This window comes from Dipodomys merriami, unplaced genomic scaffold (genome assembly GCF_024711535.1).
Source record: "Dipodomys merriami isolate MVZ:Mamm:240054 unplaced genomic scaffold, mDipMer1.0.p SCAF_106, whole genome shotgun sequence".
In the NCBI taxonomy this organism is placed as follows: Eukaryota; Metazoa; Chordata; class Mammalia; order Rodentia; family Heteromyidae; genus Dipodomys; species Dipodomys merriami.
Genome location: NW_027202338.1, coordinates 1,908,060 through 1,925,384, shown reverse-complemented (window position 1 = coordinate 1,925,384; position 17,325 = coordinate 1,908,060). Strand labels below are relative to the sequence as shown.

General features: G+C 51.0%; 2 protein-coding genes across 3 annotated transcripts; both read right to left on the bottom strand.

The window, feature by feature from the left end:
• Nucleotides 1–1,054: 1,054 nt before the first annotated feature.
• Nucleotides 1,055–4,607, bottom strand: LOC138813236 (B-cell antigen receptor complex-associated protein alpha chain-like). Its single transcript, XM_070001513.1, has 5 exons — nucleotides 4,500–4,607; nucleotides 3,649–3,945; nucleotides 3,359–3,477; nucleotides 1,591–1,659; nucleotides 1,055–1,495 (listed from the first exon to the last, which is right to left on the bottom strand). Exons 1-5 carry the CDS (start codon nucleotides 4,564–4,566, stop codon nucleotides 1,382–1,384), a joined length of 666 nt encoding a protein of 221 aa, XP_069857614.1. The 5' UTR covers nucleotides 4,567–4,607; the 3' UTR covers nucleotides 1,055–1,381.
• Nucleotides 4,608–8,521: 3,914 nt separating this feature from the next.
• LOC138813218 (small ribosomal subunit protein eS19) lies at nucleotides 8,522–14,447 on the bottom strand. 2 transcript variants are annotated; one of them, XM_070001479.1, is made up of 6 exons: nucleotides 14,183–14,447; nucleotides 13,647–13,758; nucleotides 13,309–13,409; nucleotides 9,940–10,123; nucleotides 9,536–9,590; nucleotides 8,522–8,586 (listed from the first exon to the last, which is right to left on the bottom strand). In XM_070001479.1, exons 1-6 carry the CDS (start codon nucleotides 14,430–14,432, stop codon nucleotides 8,560–8,562), a joined length of 729 nt encoding a protein of 242 aa, XP_069857580.1. In that variant the 5' UTR covers nucleotides 14,433–14,447; the 3' UTR covers nucleotides 8,522–8,559. The 2 variants fall into 2 exon arrangements, with proteins under 2 accessions (XP_069857580.1, XP_069857590.1); XM_070001489.1 differs by having other exon boundaries at nucleotides 13,647–13,717; nucleotides 14,183–14,253.
• Nucleotides 14,448–17,325: the final 2,878 nt, after the last annotated feature.

Here is a 17,325-nt window from a genome sequence, read left to right as displayed (position 1 = left end):
AAACTGGCTTTGATCTGAGATCCTCAGATCTCAGCCTCCTGAGTAGCTGGGCTGACAAGCCACCTACCTGCACCAGCCCGGGTCTTGACTATTTGACTATTTCACACCTGGCTCAGTCCTTTCCCACACCAGTCTCCCTTCAGCCTCTTCCAAGTTCAGTGTTCCCCACTTTCCCTGGGTTCTTCTTTCCTTGTCTGTTTTGGTGTCTGGGCTCTGTCTGTGTCTGCATTTTCCACAAGTTACTGCATCTCTGTCTCTCTTCTTCCCTGGCCTTCTGCCCCTCTGAATCTGTCTCTTTCCCTAGCTGCGTGACTCTGGATTGCTCCCGCATCTATACATGATGGTCCATAGACTCTTTTTTTTTTTTGTCAGAGGTGGGGCTTGAACTCAGCTTGAGCTCTGTCTCTGAGCTCTTCAGCTCAAGGCGCACGCTCTACCACTTGAGCCACAGCACCACTTCTGGTTTTCTGGTGGTTAATTGGAGATAAGAGTCCCATGGCCTTTCAGGCCCAGGTTGGCTTTGAAGTGATCCTCAGATCTCAGCCTCCTGAATCTCTGGGATTACAGGCGTGAGTCACAGGCACCTGGCTGCCCACACACTTTTTAAATCCTCCCTGGGGAAGTAGGATGCCAGTCTCACAAGATAGTAGCCTACATGTTTCCAGAGTTTAGATATGCACACAAAATTTGGTAGCCACAACTCTCCCAACAGTCCCCATTTGCTTAGGGACAAGGGAGGGGTGAGAAAATGAGGGGTGCTTGGAAAGGGGCCAAACCAGCCCTTCTGTTGGTGTGGTGGGGACTTCCCCTTCCAAAGACTTCCTGTTTCTCTGGGGAAGTGGGGGGACGGGACAGGAGGGGCATTTCCAAGCTGGCTATCTAGTCCTCAGCTTCCTGGAATGGGCCTAGGCCAGGGACTGCTTTGGTCCAGAATCCTGAGGCTGAGGAGAGGAGGGGCCAACTTGAGTCAGACTCTTGGGTCCCAGGGAAGAAGGAGCTGGGGAAGGAGCTGGAGCGGGGTGTTCCTCTGAGATCCATGACTCCTGCCAAGGTCTGCTGTTGGAGAGGATTTATTACTGTTAAGTGGCCATGACAGGGCTGGGGGGGTAGGGGGATATACTAACGAGGCTGCAACAATCAGACTTCTTAAGGGCTCCCTCCCCAGCGATTAAGGGCTCATTACCCACTGGGGAGACAGCCTGGGAAAGGCAGCCAGGGGAGGGGTGGTTGGGGGGGGGGGGACAGTGCAGAGGGAAGCTAGCTAAGTGGAGAAAAAAAGACAAGAGAATTTCCCCAGGCAGGCATAGAGGACAGACTTGGAGCTGGGCACACAACAGCCAGGGGCAGGGTGAGAGGATGGTGGTGGTGGTGGTGGTGGTGGTCACGGCTTTTCCAGCTGGACATCCCCAATATGGAGGCTGCCCACATCTTGGTAGGTGCCCTGGAGTCCCCTGGAGATATCCTCATACATGGAGCAGTCATCCAGGTTCAGGCCCTGCAGGGAGGAGGAGAGGTGGGCATAGCGCTTGGATGGCTGCAGTCCCTGCTATACACCCCCCCACCATACACCCATCCGCATTCTCTGCTTACCTCATAAAGGTTTTCATCCTCATAGTCATCCCGAACATCAGCCTCAAATTTCTCATTCTGCCACCGCTTCTGTAGGGGATGATGGGGCAGGGCGGGGGGAGGGGGCAAAAGAAAAAGTTCTTCAACCCTCCCTGGATATCAGGAGGGAATCTTCCTAGAAAGAGGTGGGGGGCACAAGGCGCTACATACTGAGGATGGTGCATGGTAGGTCTCTCTCTTTCTTTCTCCTCCTCTCTTTCTCTCTTTCTCTCTCTCTGGACCCAAAGCTAGTTTCCTTTTGTCTCCACTGTCTTATTATTCGTGAATTACAACAATAACTAATGGGTAGGGTGGTTCACAGCTATCATCCCAGCTATTCAGGAGGTAGAAAGAGGAGAATTCTGGGGGCTGGTGGCTGAGATCTCAGGAGGCTGAGATCTGAGGATCACGGTTCAAAGCCAGCCAGGGCAGGAAAGTCCTTGAGACTCTTATCTCTAATAAACCACCAGAAAATTGGAAGTGGCACTGTGGCTCAAGTGGTAGAGCGCAGAAAATTGGAAGTGGCACTGTGGCTCAAGTGGTAGAGCGCTCACCTTGAGCTGAAGAGCTGAGGGACAGCACCCAAGCCCAGAGTTCAAGCCCCTCGATGGGGGGAAAAAAAGACAAGAGGAGAATCCTGGTTTAAGGTCAGCCTGGGTAATGAACTATGGAGACTCTGTCACAAAAATAAATAAATAAATAAATAAATAAATAAATAAATCTGAACTGGGCTCACACTTGTAATCCTAATTGCTCAGGAGGCTGAGATCTGAGGATCATGGTTCAAAGCCAGCTCAGGCAAAAGGATCAGTGAGACTCTTCTCTTCAGTGAACCTCCAGAAAACCAGAAGTGGTGCTATGGCTCAAAGTGGTAGAGCACTAACCTTGAACAAAAGAGCTCAGAGACAGCATCCAGGCCCTGAGCTCAAGCTCCATAAGTGACAAGAAAGAGACAGACAGACACCTGGGTACTGGAAGCTGATGACCATAATCCTAATTACTGAAGAGGCTTAATTCTGAGGATTGAGGATTGAAGCCAGCCAGGGAAGCAAATGTGGGAGTCTTATTTCCAACTAGCCATCAATAAACCAGAAGTGGTGGTATGGTTTAAGTGGTAGAGCTTCAGCCTTGAACAGAAAAAGCCTAGCATGAGCATGATGCCCAGAGTTCAAGCCCAAGCAACACACACACACACACACACACACACACACACACACACACACACACACACACTAATAAGCTAGGCTTGTAGGCACATGTCTATGTTCCCAGCTACAAGTGAGGTATAGGCAAGAGGATCTTGGTCAGAGATTGGTGGGCAAAAGCAAGAGACCCTATCTGAAAAATTAACTAAAGCCAAAAAAAAAAAAAAAAAAAAGAACTGGTCTGACATAAGTGACAGAGTTCAACTTGAGTTCAACCCCAATACCACCAATTTTTTTTAAGTACAGTAAACAATAATTGTTCCTCTGTGGGCTAAGGTGAGGCAGCAAAGCCAGTGCAAGTGACTCTGGGAGCCCCTCCCCCAGGTCTGTTTGTCCCTGCTTTATGGCTGTCTTCATCTGCAGTGGGGAACGGCAGGTGGAGAGCCCCTGGCCTGGGAGATGGATGCTCTGATTCTCCCAAACGGTGGAAGAATCTTAAACAGCAGAGGACCCGCTGGGCACTTGGGAGCTTCCATTCTGGCCTACCCAGGCCCCTGGCTGGGTTGAGGGTGGGTCCCTAGGGGTGGGGTAGGGATGGGGCTCACCCTGAATAACAGCAGTGTCCCGGGCACCACTGCACAGAACAGCAGTATGATCCCTTCGGCTGTGATGATGCGGTTTTTGGTGCCCTCGCCCATTTCCAGGAAGGACCTGGGGGGTGGCTCTGTGAAGAAAAGGGGTGCTGCTGCTCAGATCCCTGCCCTCCTGCCCTTCCCCGCCCTCCCTCACAGGCTGCACCTTGAGCCCTAGTGGCTGGTTCAAAGCCCAGGTAGGACACAGAAAAGGGAAGAAAGTAGGGGGGTTCTCAGTGGGAGCCGGGGATCTGCACACTCACCACGCACACGGAGGTAGGTGCCACAGGAATGTCTTGGTGTTTCCTTGTCTTGCACCCGGCACTGGTATATGCCCCCGTGGGTCTTGTTCACCTTCGAGATGACCCACTCGCCCTGGGCACCTCGGCCCAGACCCAAGAATATAGGGGGCCACGATTGGTTGCTCTGGAGAATGTGCCACCATGTGACATTGAGGTTGCTGGCATTTTTGTGCAGGCATAAGAGTCGAGCCTCGTCCCCAGTGCTCACGGTCATGGAAGGTGGACTCTTGTGCCACAACAGAGCCTGGCACCCAGGGCCTGCACATGGGAAACGAGAGTGGGTCAGGAACCCTAAAGGTCTAGGGTCCCACCTGCAGCTGGACCCATGATTTTCCTTGTGCAACCATCAAGAAATCCTTTATGAAAGCCAGGTATTGGTGGCTCATGCCTATAATCCCAGTGACTCCAGAGCCTGAGAACTGAGGATCAAGATTGGAAACTTACCCAGGCAGGGAAGGGGTTGGTTGTAGGGCTTGAACTCTTCAGAAGCTGTCCCTGAGCTCTTTTGCTCAAGGCTAGTGCTCTGCCACTTTAAGTCATAACTCCACTTCCGGTTTTCTGGTTATTGGAGACAAGAGTCTCACAGCCTTTTTTTTTTTTTTTTTTTTGGGCCTGGGTTGGCTTTGACCGCAATCCTCAGATCTTAGCTTCTTGAGTAGCTAGGATTACAGGTGTGAACCACCAGCATCAGATGTCATTTCTAACAAGGCCATCCAGCTCCTGGCTCTGCTTCTTTTCCCTTTGGGGGTGCCCTTCCTCTATCCGGAGGCCCTCCCTCCAGCCCTTCCCTTGCCCACCCTTTAGCCACATACCCAGGCCGGCTGCGGTCAGTAAGAGGACAAAGATGGTGGTAAGTGGTGATCCTAGACCTGTAGGCATCTTCTCGAAGTGGGTTGGTTAGTCCGGGTCGCAGCAGTCTTAGGGTACCAAATTCTACCCCAAGCCCCGCCTTATTTCCTGCCCAGCCCCACCGGAGATGGGCTCCAGTGGCCCCCACTACCCGGCTCTCTGGCTGCCTGCTGTAGTAAGGTTTCTGCCTAGAGCAGCTGGAGCACCTGTGGTGACCACAATCCCCCTGAGACAGGACTGCTGGGGTGCAGAGGAGGTGGCTTGTTACTGCCATGGTGAATCCGGGAAAGAAGCCTGAGCCAGCCGGAATTCAGAGAATCTGCAGGGTGATTTTGCCCCTCCATACTCTGAGCCCCCATTTGCGCTGTGTCTCTTTTTCTCTCAGGATTGGAAACAAGGATGTGGAGGGTTGTGTGTGCATAGCTCTGGACCAGGTCTGGTGTGTAGTACTAGCTCAGTAAATGTTGCCACTCATGAAGACCAAATTAGGAAGGGCACCCTTAGCCAACTGCCTGGGTGACTAGGTTCATTTCCTCTGAGCCGTGTGTGTGTGTGTGTGTGTGTGTGTGCGCGCGCGCGTGTGCACACTGCTCCTGGGACTAGAACTCCGGGCCTAGGCATTGTCCTTTGCCATTTGGCTCAAGGTTGTTGCTCTACCACTTGAGCCACACATCCACTTCAGGCTGTTTGCTGGTTGATTGGAGGTAGCAGTCTCACAGACTTTCCTGCCCTGCCTGGTTTATGAACCTCAATCCACAGATCTCAGCCTCCAAAGTAGCAAGGTGTGAGCCACCAGTAAATGGAGAAGTCTTCATTTTGCATCTCAGTTGAGCCTCCGTTTTTTCCCCCTGAAATGTGGATACAACCTTTGTGAAGCTATGGAATTGTGCAATGTGCAATGAACAGTTTCTAAGTGAGGTGGCTCATGCCTGTAATCCAAGGAGGTGGAGATAAGGAGATTCTCACAGGTAAAGGCCAGTTGAGGCAAAAAGGAAACACCTCCCTCTTTCCACCCCCATCCCCATCTCAATAAATAAGCTGGACATGGTAGTGGGTGCCTGTGTTCTCAGCTATGAGGTTTGCCACAGGCAGATTGTGTCTGAGGCGAGAAAAATACAGAAAAAAAAAAAAAAAAAAAGAAAGAAGGGCTGAAGGCTCAAGTGGTATAAAGCTCCAGGCCAAAAAGAAAGAGAAAGGTTTCCCTTTTTTTCCCCTTTAGAAACATTAGGATACATTTTACTCTGATGTATTAATTGTACAAGTAGAATGTCATTGTAACATCTACACAATGTATCCTAATTAACCTCACCTCCACACTTCTTAAAACATTTGCAAAAAGGTTTCATTGTTCTATTTTCATACATGTAAATAAACCACCAACCATATTTATTGCATTCACTCTCTTCTCCCTTAGCCCTGCCCCCCCCGCTAGTATAAAACCCAAATGTTCAGTGTTATTTTGCCAGTCCTGGAGCTTGTACTGAGGTGTGGGCACCATCGCTGAGCTTTTTCAATCAAGGCTTAAGCTGCAGTTCAACTTCTAGCCTTTTTTTTGTCAGTCGTGGGGCTTGAACTCTGGGCCTGAACACTGCCCCTCAGCTCAAGGCTAGCGCTCTACCACTTGAGCCATAGCACCACTGCCGGTTTTCTGGTGGTTAATTGAAGAGTCTCAAGGACTTTCCTGCCCTGGCTGGCTTTGAACCGTGACCCACCCTCAGATTTCAGTAGCTAGGATGATAAGGTGTGAGCCACCGGTGCCTAGCTTTTTGTTTGGCTTGGTTTATTGGAGATGAGTCTCCTGAACTTTCTTGCTTGAGCCAACTTTGAACCTCCATCCTCAGATCTCAGCCTCCTGAGTAGATAGGATTACAGGTGTGAGCCATTAGCCCGTCTAAAAACACTAGGTATCCAGTCCTTGTGCCCCATTGCCTCAGTTTCTCCTTATGGCTTCCTCACCAGGAAGTCCAGGTCTAGAGCTGGGAGCTAAAGGAATTCACCCTCAGCATTCCTCCAATGCTGGGCCGGTTTTCAGGCTCTTGACTGCCCCCCTGTGGCTGACAAGACGAAGCTGTGGGTTTGCATTCTCCTGCCCAGGTGGCCTAACTGGGCACCTCCATCTGTAGTTTACCCAGTGTTCTGACTTGTACCTGAGGCTTGGCACTGGGTGCTCCTATCTCTAGGAAACATAAGGCTCACATCAAGAAACATCATTTCCAAGCCAGGTGCTGATGGCTCATGCCCTGTAATCCTACTCAGGAGGCTGAGATCTGAGGATCACAGTTCAAATTCATTCCGGGCAGAAAAATTCGAGACTTCAAATCATGGAGCCTTCAGCTAATCAATTCAAGGGCAGCACCCAGGTCCTGAGTTGAAGGCCCAGGATCTGCGCAGTCTGTTTTCTCCCTTCTGAGACAGCGTGGTAACAGGCTGTGGAGAATTGCGTAGGTCCCAATGTTTCTGACACTTCTAGCCTTGGGAAGTCCCACAAATTACCTCATCTATGCTCATTCCCAATGTAAATATTAATTTTATAAGGTTACAGGCACATAACATTTTTTTACATTTAGCTGGGTGACTGTGGCTCATGCCTGTAATTCTAGCTACTCAGGAGGCTTAAGGTTTGAAGCCACACCAGGTAACAGTCTATGAGAAAAAGCTGGAAGGAATGATGTAATTCAAGTGGTAAGGTAACAAGCACTGAGCAAAAAGGAGCTTAAGGGTCAGCACCTAGGCTGAGATGGTGGTGGGGTAGGGATTTGTCCAGCAGGTGTTTTTATTAAATACAAACCTTTTGGCATGGTCAACCCCCTATATGGAAGAGGCAGTAGGAAACTACTGTAACACGAGCTATATTTGTCAATTGTGGGGCTTGGACTCTGTCCCTCAGCTCAAGGCTAGCACTCTAACATTTTCTACTTATGTGGTGCTGAGGAATCAAACCCAGGGTCTCATGAATGCAAGGCAAGCACTCTACCACTGATCTACCTTCCCAGCCCAATCCTTATTTTTTGACAGAAGATCTTCCTTTACCTGGGAAGGTCTTCAAATAAGTATCTTCCTACCATATGGGTGGCTAGGATTACAGGTGACCCTCCACACCCAACTCATTTGTTTACTAAGTATGGCTAGACCAAGAGTGCCTACCTGGGATTCTGCTTAAAGCCAGCTGTTGGTGGCATTTTGCTGAATAAGCATCACAGTTGAGGAAGACAAGAAAGGTGCATAGGGTCCCACAGAAGGAACATAACTAGGCATTCAAGTAGCAGAGAGCAGCAAAAACAACACAGGGACAGTGGCAGGCCTTAGGGTTCAAGCCCCAAAAAAGTAAATTTAGGGAAGGGTAGGGTAGCACCCAACTGGAATCCCAGCATTGGGGAGGCTGAAGCATGACATTTATGGAACAGCCTTGTGCCAGCCCTGCCCCAGGAAGCACCTACAATTTTGGTGTGGAGACACTGAATTCAGAGCCCAACACTTGAAACCTCCTGTTTCAAGGCAGGGCTCTGCCTTGTCTGGGTTGCAATCTTGCATTTCCCCTCATTCCTAGGGATGACAGGCATCTTTGGCCAGCCAGGGAGTCTCCTCCATGTTCAATTCATCTCTCCTAAAACTGGGAATGTACAAGCAGGGCAGGAGACGAGGGCACACCTCCTTCCCTAAATACTGGGGAAGCCTCAAACAGGCCCACCCAAGCCCAGGGTGCCTTGACTTGGAGACAGGGCTACGTGGCCAGGCCACTGGGGAGGCCCGCAGATCCCTTTCCACACATCTAGGGACCTTCTTCCCTACTCCAGTCCAGGACTCAGCAGGGACCTCCCCAAAGCCATCTTATTCAGACAGGAATAACCAGAGGCCAAAAGCAGGGCTAAAGCCATGCCAGGCATGGAGCCCTGCAGCTCAGCTCCCAGGGCTACCTGGCCAGTCCTCATAACAGGATAACCTTCCTCAGGTCTCAAAGCTTGCAATCAAGAGGCCCAGACCGGGATTACGAATGAGGCAATTTATTAACCCAGCATCTTTGTTCTAATGCTTCTTGTTGGCAGCTGCCACCTGTGGGAAAAGGCAGAAGAGAAAGGTGAGTGGGATTTCTGCTAGGGTACCTGCATGCCCTCCCCCCCACATTACTCCATCTCCATAACCCTATGGAGCTCCAGAAGTAGAATGGGAGTATAAGCTCCCATAGCCTTGTGAGGTGAGGGGCAAGGGCTGGCAGTCAGTTCTGACCTGAGCCTCAGGATTCTCCCTCAGAGGGCTGACAGCTTTAATTTTTGGTCATGGAGCTTACTCTGGGACTGGGCGCTGACCCTGAGCTCTTCAGCTCTGTATCACTTGAGCCACAGCGCCACTTCTGGTTTTCTGCTGATTTACTGGAGATCAGTCTCAAGGATTTTCCTGCCTGGTCTGGCTTTAAACCCAATCCTCAGATCTCAACCTGAGTAGCTAGGATTACAGGTGTGAGCGACAAGCGCCAGGATCCTTTATTCTTTTTTTTTTTTGGGTCCCATCGTGGGACCTGAACTCTGGGCCTGTGTGCTATCCCTCAGCTCTTCAGCTCAAGGCTAGTGCTCTACCACTTGAGCCACTGCACCATTTCTGGCTTTTTTCTTTTTGCTTATGTGGTGCTGAGGAATTGAACCCAGGGCCGCCTCATGCACGCAAGGCAAGTGCTCTACCACTGAGCCATCTTCCCGGCCCAGCTCCTTTATTCTTAATAACTTAACTTACTGACTGTTCAACAGTCCACAACTCTTGAATCTGACTTAAAGACACGGCTCAGTGCTAGGATGGGGTTCTCACTATTGCTCAAGATGTCCCCTGACAACACAGGGACAGATCGCCTGTGCTCAGCAAGATGAGGAGTAATCAAAGAGCTGGCTTGACCCAGGATCATCTACCCCCTGCATTCCAACTTCCCTCCAGCTCCAGCACAAACCCATTTCTCTTGCCCAGAGCCATGCCCTCCAGGGGAGGGGGTGGTCACACCAGTGCACAGCCTCACCTGTCCGGCGATTCTGTCCAGATCTCTTTGTCCCTGAGGTGTCAGCTTGCGGCCCCTGTGAAGGGAAGAGTCACACACTCAGCCCCCCTCCTCTTAGGCACCATGCCAGCCAAGCCCTGAAGCTGGCCCTGGCTGGTGTAGGAGTGGGAACCCTCCTGGGAGCTGACAGGGTGTCGTTTGTGCAAGCATTAGATCAAAAGCCAGAAAAATCAATTGGAAAAAGTTAACGAGCAGGCTAATGAAAGCGGACAGTCGCTAAATTACCTTCCTGCAGCCGAGGAAGTCAGCCAGAGAGGTCAGGGTGAGGCCCGCACCATCTGCTCTCTGGCGGCACCCCTGCCCACCTCCAAGGGCTAAGGGCACCGCTCTAGTGGTGGAGGAGGCCCTGGCTCCCCACAACATACCCATCTTGGTCCTTTTCCACCATTTTCAGCCCCTCCAGGGCTTGGAGGACCCGACGAGCCACACTCTTGGAGCCTCGGCTGAAGTGGCTGGGCATGACGCCATTCCTCTGCCGACCCCCGTAGATCTTGGTCATAGAGCCGACCCCAGCGCCGCCCCGGAGGTACAGGTGCCGCGCCGTGGATGCTGGGGGGAGGTGGAAGAGCATGAGGACCCTGATCAGCACAAGAGGCCTTTCCAGTGCAAGTGGGTATGCGCGCGCGCACACACACCTTACTGTCACCCTTTAGTAAGGAAGAGGCACCACCACTAGGCAGGACCCAGGGTTCCCCCACACCCCATCTGCCACAGCGGAATGGCCTGCAATCAGGACACCCCAGCACTGGCAGGGCTGTTGAGGGGGGAAGACATTGCCAGAGCAGAAATGGACAGAGGACCCACTGCCACAAGCAGCTCAACCCTGGAGAGCTCAGGTGGGGACAGTGGGGCAGGGGCCCTAAGCACTACAGTGGAGACATGAGTCACCCACACAAGCACACAGAGGTCTCTGTCCCAGCACAGCCCCTGGCCTGCATAGCAGGCCACAGTAACGCCCAGCTTCAGTGACAGCCTCCTGGGAGGCGCTCCAGAGTGGTGCCAGGTGATGGCTAGTATGGCCTGGGGTCAACAGCCCTGGACACCAGTCAGCACCCTCAAAACCAACTGAGGGAACTGGGGGCACATTTCTTCAATGACCAGCAACCCAACCAGGGATGGGCAGTATTGTGTCCATCTACCAGATTGGATTGGGCGGCTCTTCCCCCTGCCGTGTCCCCAGTTCCTATCCCGGGCAGGACCAGCACCAAGACAAGGAAAGCAGCAGACTGCAAAGGAGGCCAAGCAGAGCAGTCAGATGAGGGTTTTTTTTTTTTGGGGGGGGGTGGGGTGGGGGGTGGGGGGGTCCGGTCGTGGGGCCTGAACTCTGGGCCTGGGCACTATCCCTCAGCTCTTGAGCCACAGTGCCACTTCCGGCTTTTTTTCTTTTTGCTTATGTGGTGCTGGGGAATCGAACCCAGGGCCTCAGGCATGCAAGGCAAGCGCTCTACCACTGAGCCACCTTCCCAGCCCCTGTCAGATGAGGGTTGAACCCCAACATTGCTTATCAGTAGTAGGCATCCACCAAGTTCTAATAGTTCCCAGACTAAGTTGTACCCATTAAAGGACCCACTTTGCCTGAACACATAGTGACTGATACCAGCCATAACAATGCTCACCGAGCTCTTCAGTGGCAGCTTAGATTTTCTCAGGGATGTACAGAAACACCCAGAGTGGAAAACCACCTTTGCCAGCTAGTATATCCCTGCCACCTGCCCTGTTCATGCTGAAGCCTAGAAAAGACTGTGTGCCCTCCTTTCCATCGCCCCTCACCCCAGGTCCAGACCCCAGCACTTTAGAGGTAGAGCTATAAGCACAAAAATGCAGAGGGGGCCACAGCTGAAACAGAGGGCCAGGCTGAGAGGACAGGAGACAAGTCACCTCCCACCAACTACTGCACCCCGCAGCCTGTGGTACTGAGGGAAAACATGGTACCTCTGAGGCACAACTGGTCTCTCACTGACAATGAGGAGAACCTGTTAAGGGTCAGTGGATGGGGGTCAACTAGATGGAACCTCATTGGGTTCTAGAACAAAAGATAGCAAACACCTTCAAGAGGGATGGACAGGAACAATCCACTGGGTGTGTTACAGCTGCAGCTGCTGCCTCAGCTGTGTGCTGTGAACCGGACACAGCCCAGCCCAACAAAAACCAATGCAGCAGGGTGGTCCTGGACTCAAGTGATTTAGAAGCCAATCTCCCCATGCCACGGAGTGGCTGGGCAGGAAAGCCCACAGTAACAGTCAGGTGGCCATCTAGCCCATCTCAATTATCCAGGGTTTTCATTCATCCACGTGCTATGGCTTCCTAACCTTCTAAAACTTTTCAGAAGGAAGAGGTTGTGTTCAAGGTCATTAAGATGGTGCACATAAATGTTACTCAACCTCCCAATACCAAATACCAGAGACCCAACCAGCCCTATTTGGGGTTCATAGACTGCCCCCTCCAACAGGAAAAATGGTTAGGACTCTCCTATTAAATCCACAGGCACCTTAGCCTTCCAAACTCCAGAGAACAGAGACCATGGTTCAATTATGGTGGTCCCCATGCCCAATCTAAGTGGGCTCCACAGACAACTGATACATTGCAATCACACAAAACTTCACGCTCTGAAGGGCTGGGCCACTTGTACCAAGGTTTAAAATCAATTTATCTCAAGATTTGCCAGTATCTAAACGGCTTCCTTTGTGCTGATGAGATCCAGCCAGGCTGGAGTTCCCACCTCATAAAAGAAGGCTTCAGACTTGAGAGGTCAAGGCAGGGAAGACTATAGCACAGACGGCAATCTGCACACAACCCAGACCATGTACTCCAGCCCCAGATTAGGATGGGTTTACAGAATCTTGAAATGTCCAGATAGGTGACCCTAGCACTGTGGAGTCAGCAAATGCAATTAATTATGTCAAGTTTTTTTTTTTTGGGTCCGGTCGTGGGGCCTGAACTCTGGGTCTGGGCGCTGTCCCTCAGCTCTTCAGCTCAAGGCTAGCACTCTACCACTTGAGCCACAGCGCCACTTCTGGCTTTTTTCTTTTTGTTTATGTGGTGTTGAGGAATCGAATCCAGGGCCTCATGCATTCAAGGCAAGCGCTCTAACACTGAGCCACCTTCCCAGCCCAATTATGTCAAGTTTTAAGGCAAGGAAATAACCTGCTCAAACCACAAACCACTTAGAAAGAAGAGACAGAATGAAAGCTAGCTAATATGACAGAGAGACAAGTGACTTTTGAAATGTAAACATTGACTGTGCACAAAAACAATTTCTTATTGGTAGCTGTAAGAATGAAAATGAGAGCAGACCAATCAAGTACCAGTTAGGAATACAAAAGGGATAACGGATACTAATTCTGTAAGGAACTTGGGGTCCTGTCATCCTAGCTACTCAGGAGATTGAGATGTGAGGATTGAGCTTCAAAGCCAGCCCAGACAGGAGTCTTAGCTTCAATCAACCACCAAAAAGCAGGAAGTGGAGCTGTGGTAGAGCGCCAAATTTGAGTAAAACAGCTGAGTTCACGCCCCAGTTGTTTTTCTCTCTCATCACACACACATTCTAAGCAAAACAGGAACACCAATTTGTTTTCAAAATGTCACATCACCCGTACACGTACAAAGTGGTGCCAGGCAAAATGCATCTCCTCCCATTGCCAATTTGGGATGGGGCAACATAGAGACCCATGGGAAGGGTAGGGAGCAGGGAGTCCTTGAGCCCTCCATCCCCAGCCACAGAGCAAGTTCCTCACCAGCTCGTGTGTAGAACCAGTTCTCATCGTAGGGCGCAAGCTCTTTGTGCTTGGCCAACTTGACAGTGTCCACCCATTCGGGGACTTTCAGCTTCCCGGACCTAAAACAAGACAAGAAATGGGCAAAAAAAAAACAAACCCCACAAATCTCCTTCCCTCTAATCCAGCTGTAGGCGAACAAGATCTGGAAAGACGTCAGGATGTGGCTGGGCATTCAATACAACCAACACAGGCCTCATCCAGAGGGCGGACCTCACACTGGGGGCAAGGGGCCCAGTTCCTGGGTGGCAGGAGATGAAGTATCAAACCTCAGCTCTCTCCCCTCTCCCCACACTCACTTTTTGAGGAAGGCTGCCAGAGCTCTGACGAACTCCTGCTGGTTTACGTCTTTGACAGTAACTCCGGGCATCTGCGAGGGAAGGGCGGGCAAGCACGTGAGCACAGGCGCTGCTGGGATGACCAACGTGGGGTGTCTCGGTCAACGATAAGCCCGCTCCTCCGCGACCTGGATCTCCTCAGGCCACCCCGAGTCCCGCACGGTTCTCTTAGACCTCACGGTCCCCGTGGGTCGCACCAGCCCGGCCCGGCCTACCCCCCCGCCTCACACACACCGTAGACAAACCCATCACACAGCCCTATCCAAGATCCGTGATGGGAGCCGCCCCACGAAGCCCTCCACTAACCCGCTAGACCCCTCGGGGTTCCCGCAACGCGCCGACCGGGCATGTCCGGGCCTGCCGCTCGCACGTGGCCGCGGCACCAGGGGGCGGGGCGGCCCGCGCCGGGTGCCCCGGAGTGCTCGGGCACGCGCCCCGGGTCCGGGGGGTCCCTCCCCACCGTCCCACACCGAACCCGACACGGAGCGCCAGCTTACCGTGCGGCCTCCGCGCTGCCAGCCAGGGGAAAGGGAACGACGGGGTTTCCCGGGCGCACAAGTCGGGCGTCAAGTCTCGCGAGAGTTCTGAATGCTCGCGAGAGCTCGGTGAGGTGGGAGGGCCTATGGCGAGTGGAGAGGCGGAGAGAAAGGCCGAGGGGGCGGGCACGGGGGCGGGCCCTGCGCTTCCTTCCCACTCTTCTCCCGGGGTGAGGCGCCAGCTGGGACTCGGGGAATGAGGCGTTTGCATCCGTAGTCGCCAGCAACAGGGGTGAAGTTGAATGGACGGAAATGGAAGGATGCCTGGCCACCACGGGCGGCACCAGTTTTCCGGGTTGTTTTTTTTTTTTTTTTTAACCAAACCGGAAGTGGGAGTAGTAAGGGCGGAACTGTGATGAGAAAAAGCTAGAGGAAGGGCAAAAAAGAACTGTCGGTACCACTTTTCCATGTTCCATCGCCAGTTCTCGTGAGAGTTGGAGGAGCCGGAAGACCGGCCCTTGAAAGGGCGGAAATCACTTCATTGCATCAGTGGGAGAGGGAAAGAGAAGCAGGAAAGAGAAGGCTATGGGGGGAGGGTGGGGGAACAGAGAGAGATAAGGGCGGGGACTGGTAGAGGCGGGGCCGGGGGCCGGTAACTCAGGACTGTAATGTCTTTAGGAGGCTGAGATCTGAGGACCAAGGTTCGAAGCCAGCCCGGGCAGGAAAAGTCCATGAGACTTATCTCCAATGAACCACCAGAAAACAAGAAGTAGTGCCGTGGCTCAAGGTGGTAGAGCGTTAGTATTGAGCAAAAGACGCTTGTGGACAACACTCAGGCCCTAAGTTCAAGCCCCATGACTGGCACTAAAAAAAAAAAAAAAAAAAGAAAATAATTTTAAAAAAGCAGAGGGGCTGGGAAGGTGGCTCAGTGGTAGAGTGCTTGACTAGCATGCATGAAGCCCTGGCTTCGATTCCTCTCATAAACAGAAAAAGCAGATGTGCTTTGGCTCAAGTGGTAGAGTGCTAAGCCTTGAGCAAAAGCAGCTCAGGGACAGTGCCTGGGCCCAGATTCAAGCCTCAGGACTGGCAAAAAAAAAAAAAAAAAAAGCAGCAGCAAAGGCTCTGCCTCCTAGTTCTGGACTAATTAGTGCAGTCCTTAAGCTCACCTTGTACCTTCAGTTTGCCTGCCCAGTTTACCTGTGTCACTTTAATCAACAGATTTGCACCCTTCTTTATCCTTGATCCTTATTAGGTCCCATCATTAGGTCCCATCATTAATGATTGATTTTTGTGGTCCAATAAAACTGGGTTAGCTTTTGCCAAAAAATAAAATATAAATGTATATAGCTATTTCCTGAAGTTGAAAAGACTGAGTTTGAAAACATTATATTTCCACATTGAACTATTACGTATGAAATCATTTATAAGCATGTTACAATGCTAATATCTATTAAAAAACAAACAGGTTTTCCTATGTAGATCATGCCTGTAATTCTAGCTACTCAGAGATACTGATACAGAGAAAAAGGAGGAATCTTGCTTTGGAGAAGAGCTCAGGAATGTATGAAACTCCATGCAGGGTGTGAATTTTAAAACTATGTGTATGTGGACATGTACCAGGGACTATAAACCCAACAAGGAGACAGGGGTGCAGAATTTGCTTGGTTGAGCCAGAAACCTATGTGTGAATATAGCCTGGTTTAGTTGGCCTTGGACTAGAAGTGTGATCAGGAACAGACCAAATTCATGGATGGCTGAAGTAAAGAGAATGTGAATTCTAAAAGGACAGAATAAACTGGGCGCCAGTGCTCACACCTGTAATCCTAGCTACTTAGGAGTCTGAGATTTGAGGATTGTGGTTCAAAGCCAGCCTGGGCAGGAAAGTCCATGAGACTCCTATCTCCAATAAACCACTCAGAAAACTGGAAGTGGCACTATGGCTCAAGTGGTAGAGTGCTTGCCTTGAGCCGAAGAGCTGAGGGACAGTGCCCAGGCCCAGAGTTCAAGCCCCATGACAAAAAAATTTAAAAAGGACAGAATATGAAATGTACTCCAGAAATAAAAACTGGGTGGCGTGAGGAGGAGTCTTATGAAGAGAGAGAGCGGGGAGGGGGGGGGAACAAGGATGATGCTTTATATTTGGAAACTTATTTTTGCAGTGCCAAGAGAAGTACAGGAAGAAAGCTTAGGAAGGAAAGATTTACTCCTCTACTGGGCCAGGGCAACACCTCTCGGTATTCTGCAATGGGAAGTGGGCAGGGTGGGGGTGTCAGAGGAAACAGTGGTAAGTCCATGGGCTGAAATCTCTTGAGGGCTGGTCAGAGAGCAGGAGCCTTCTGACTTTCCTGAGACATGGCAGTGTGGGAACATGGGCAATTCTTTATCTGCCCTGTTTCAAGCCTGACCTCTGCAGGCCAGCCCTACTCTCACAGGTCCCACTGTGAAGTCCAAATGAGCTGAAAGATAAATTGATCTAATTAAGAGGTGAAAAGCCTTGCCAAGTCTAGCTCTGAAGAGGAGGTAGACTCCAGAGAAGTGAGAAGACCTGCCCTGTGTTCCCAATTCTATCATTTCCCTCTTTCCTCCTTTTTTCAGGCCATCCTGTATCCCCAAATTACACCCTTCCCAGCAGCGTGACCTTGGTACACAGAGGACCCTGGGTTGGCCCTAAGCAGCAGTGTGAACTGTGTTGCATGTTGCAATGCTTCACTGCTCTGTGACTGTGTGGGCTTGGCCATCTGTCACGGAGAGAGCATGGCGCAGTAAGGCTTAGGCAGGTCTATTAAGGGACAATCATATATCTAAGTTACAACTAGGAAGTGATGGAAGATATGAAGTGGACTTAAAACCTTTTGATATCTTACAATGCCTCCAGAGAAGTGTTGTAGGTTTGTCACTCTGGAATTGGTTAAGAGGCAGAATCCACTCACCTGCTCCAAATAAGAGAACAAGTTCTAATTGGATACTATCACTGTTATTCATCTTGAAAAAGAGGTGTATAGATAACATCAGGAAAAAAGGGTCCATAATCCGGCATGTCCTCTGAGTTTTTTGTCTGTTTATTTAAAGGTGGGAATTGATGGGACTTTGGAATAGCTCAACAGGTCTTCATATGTTCAGAATGGTTAAAGGAGGACTAAGAAACCAGTGCAGGTAAAATCTTA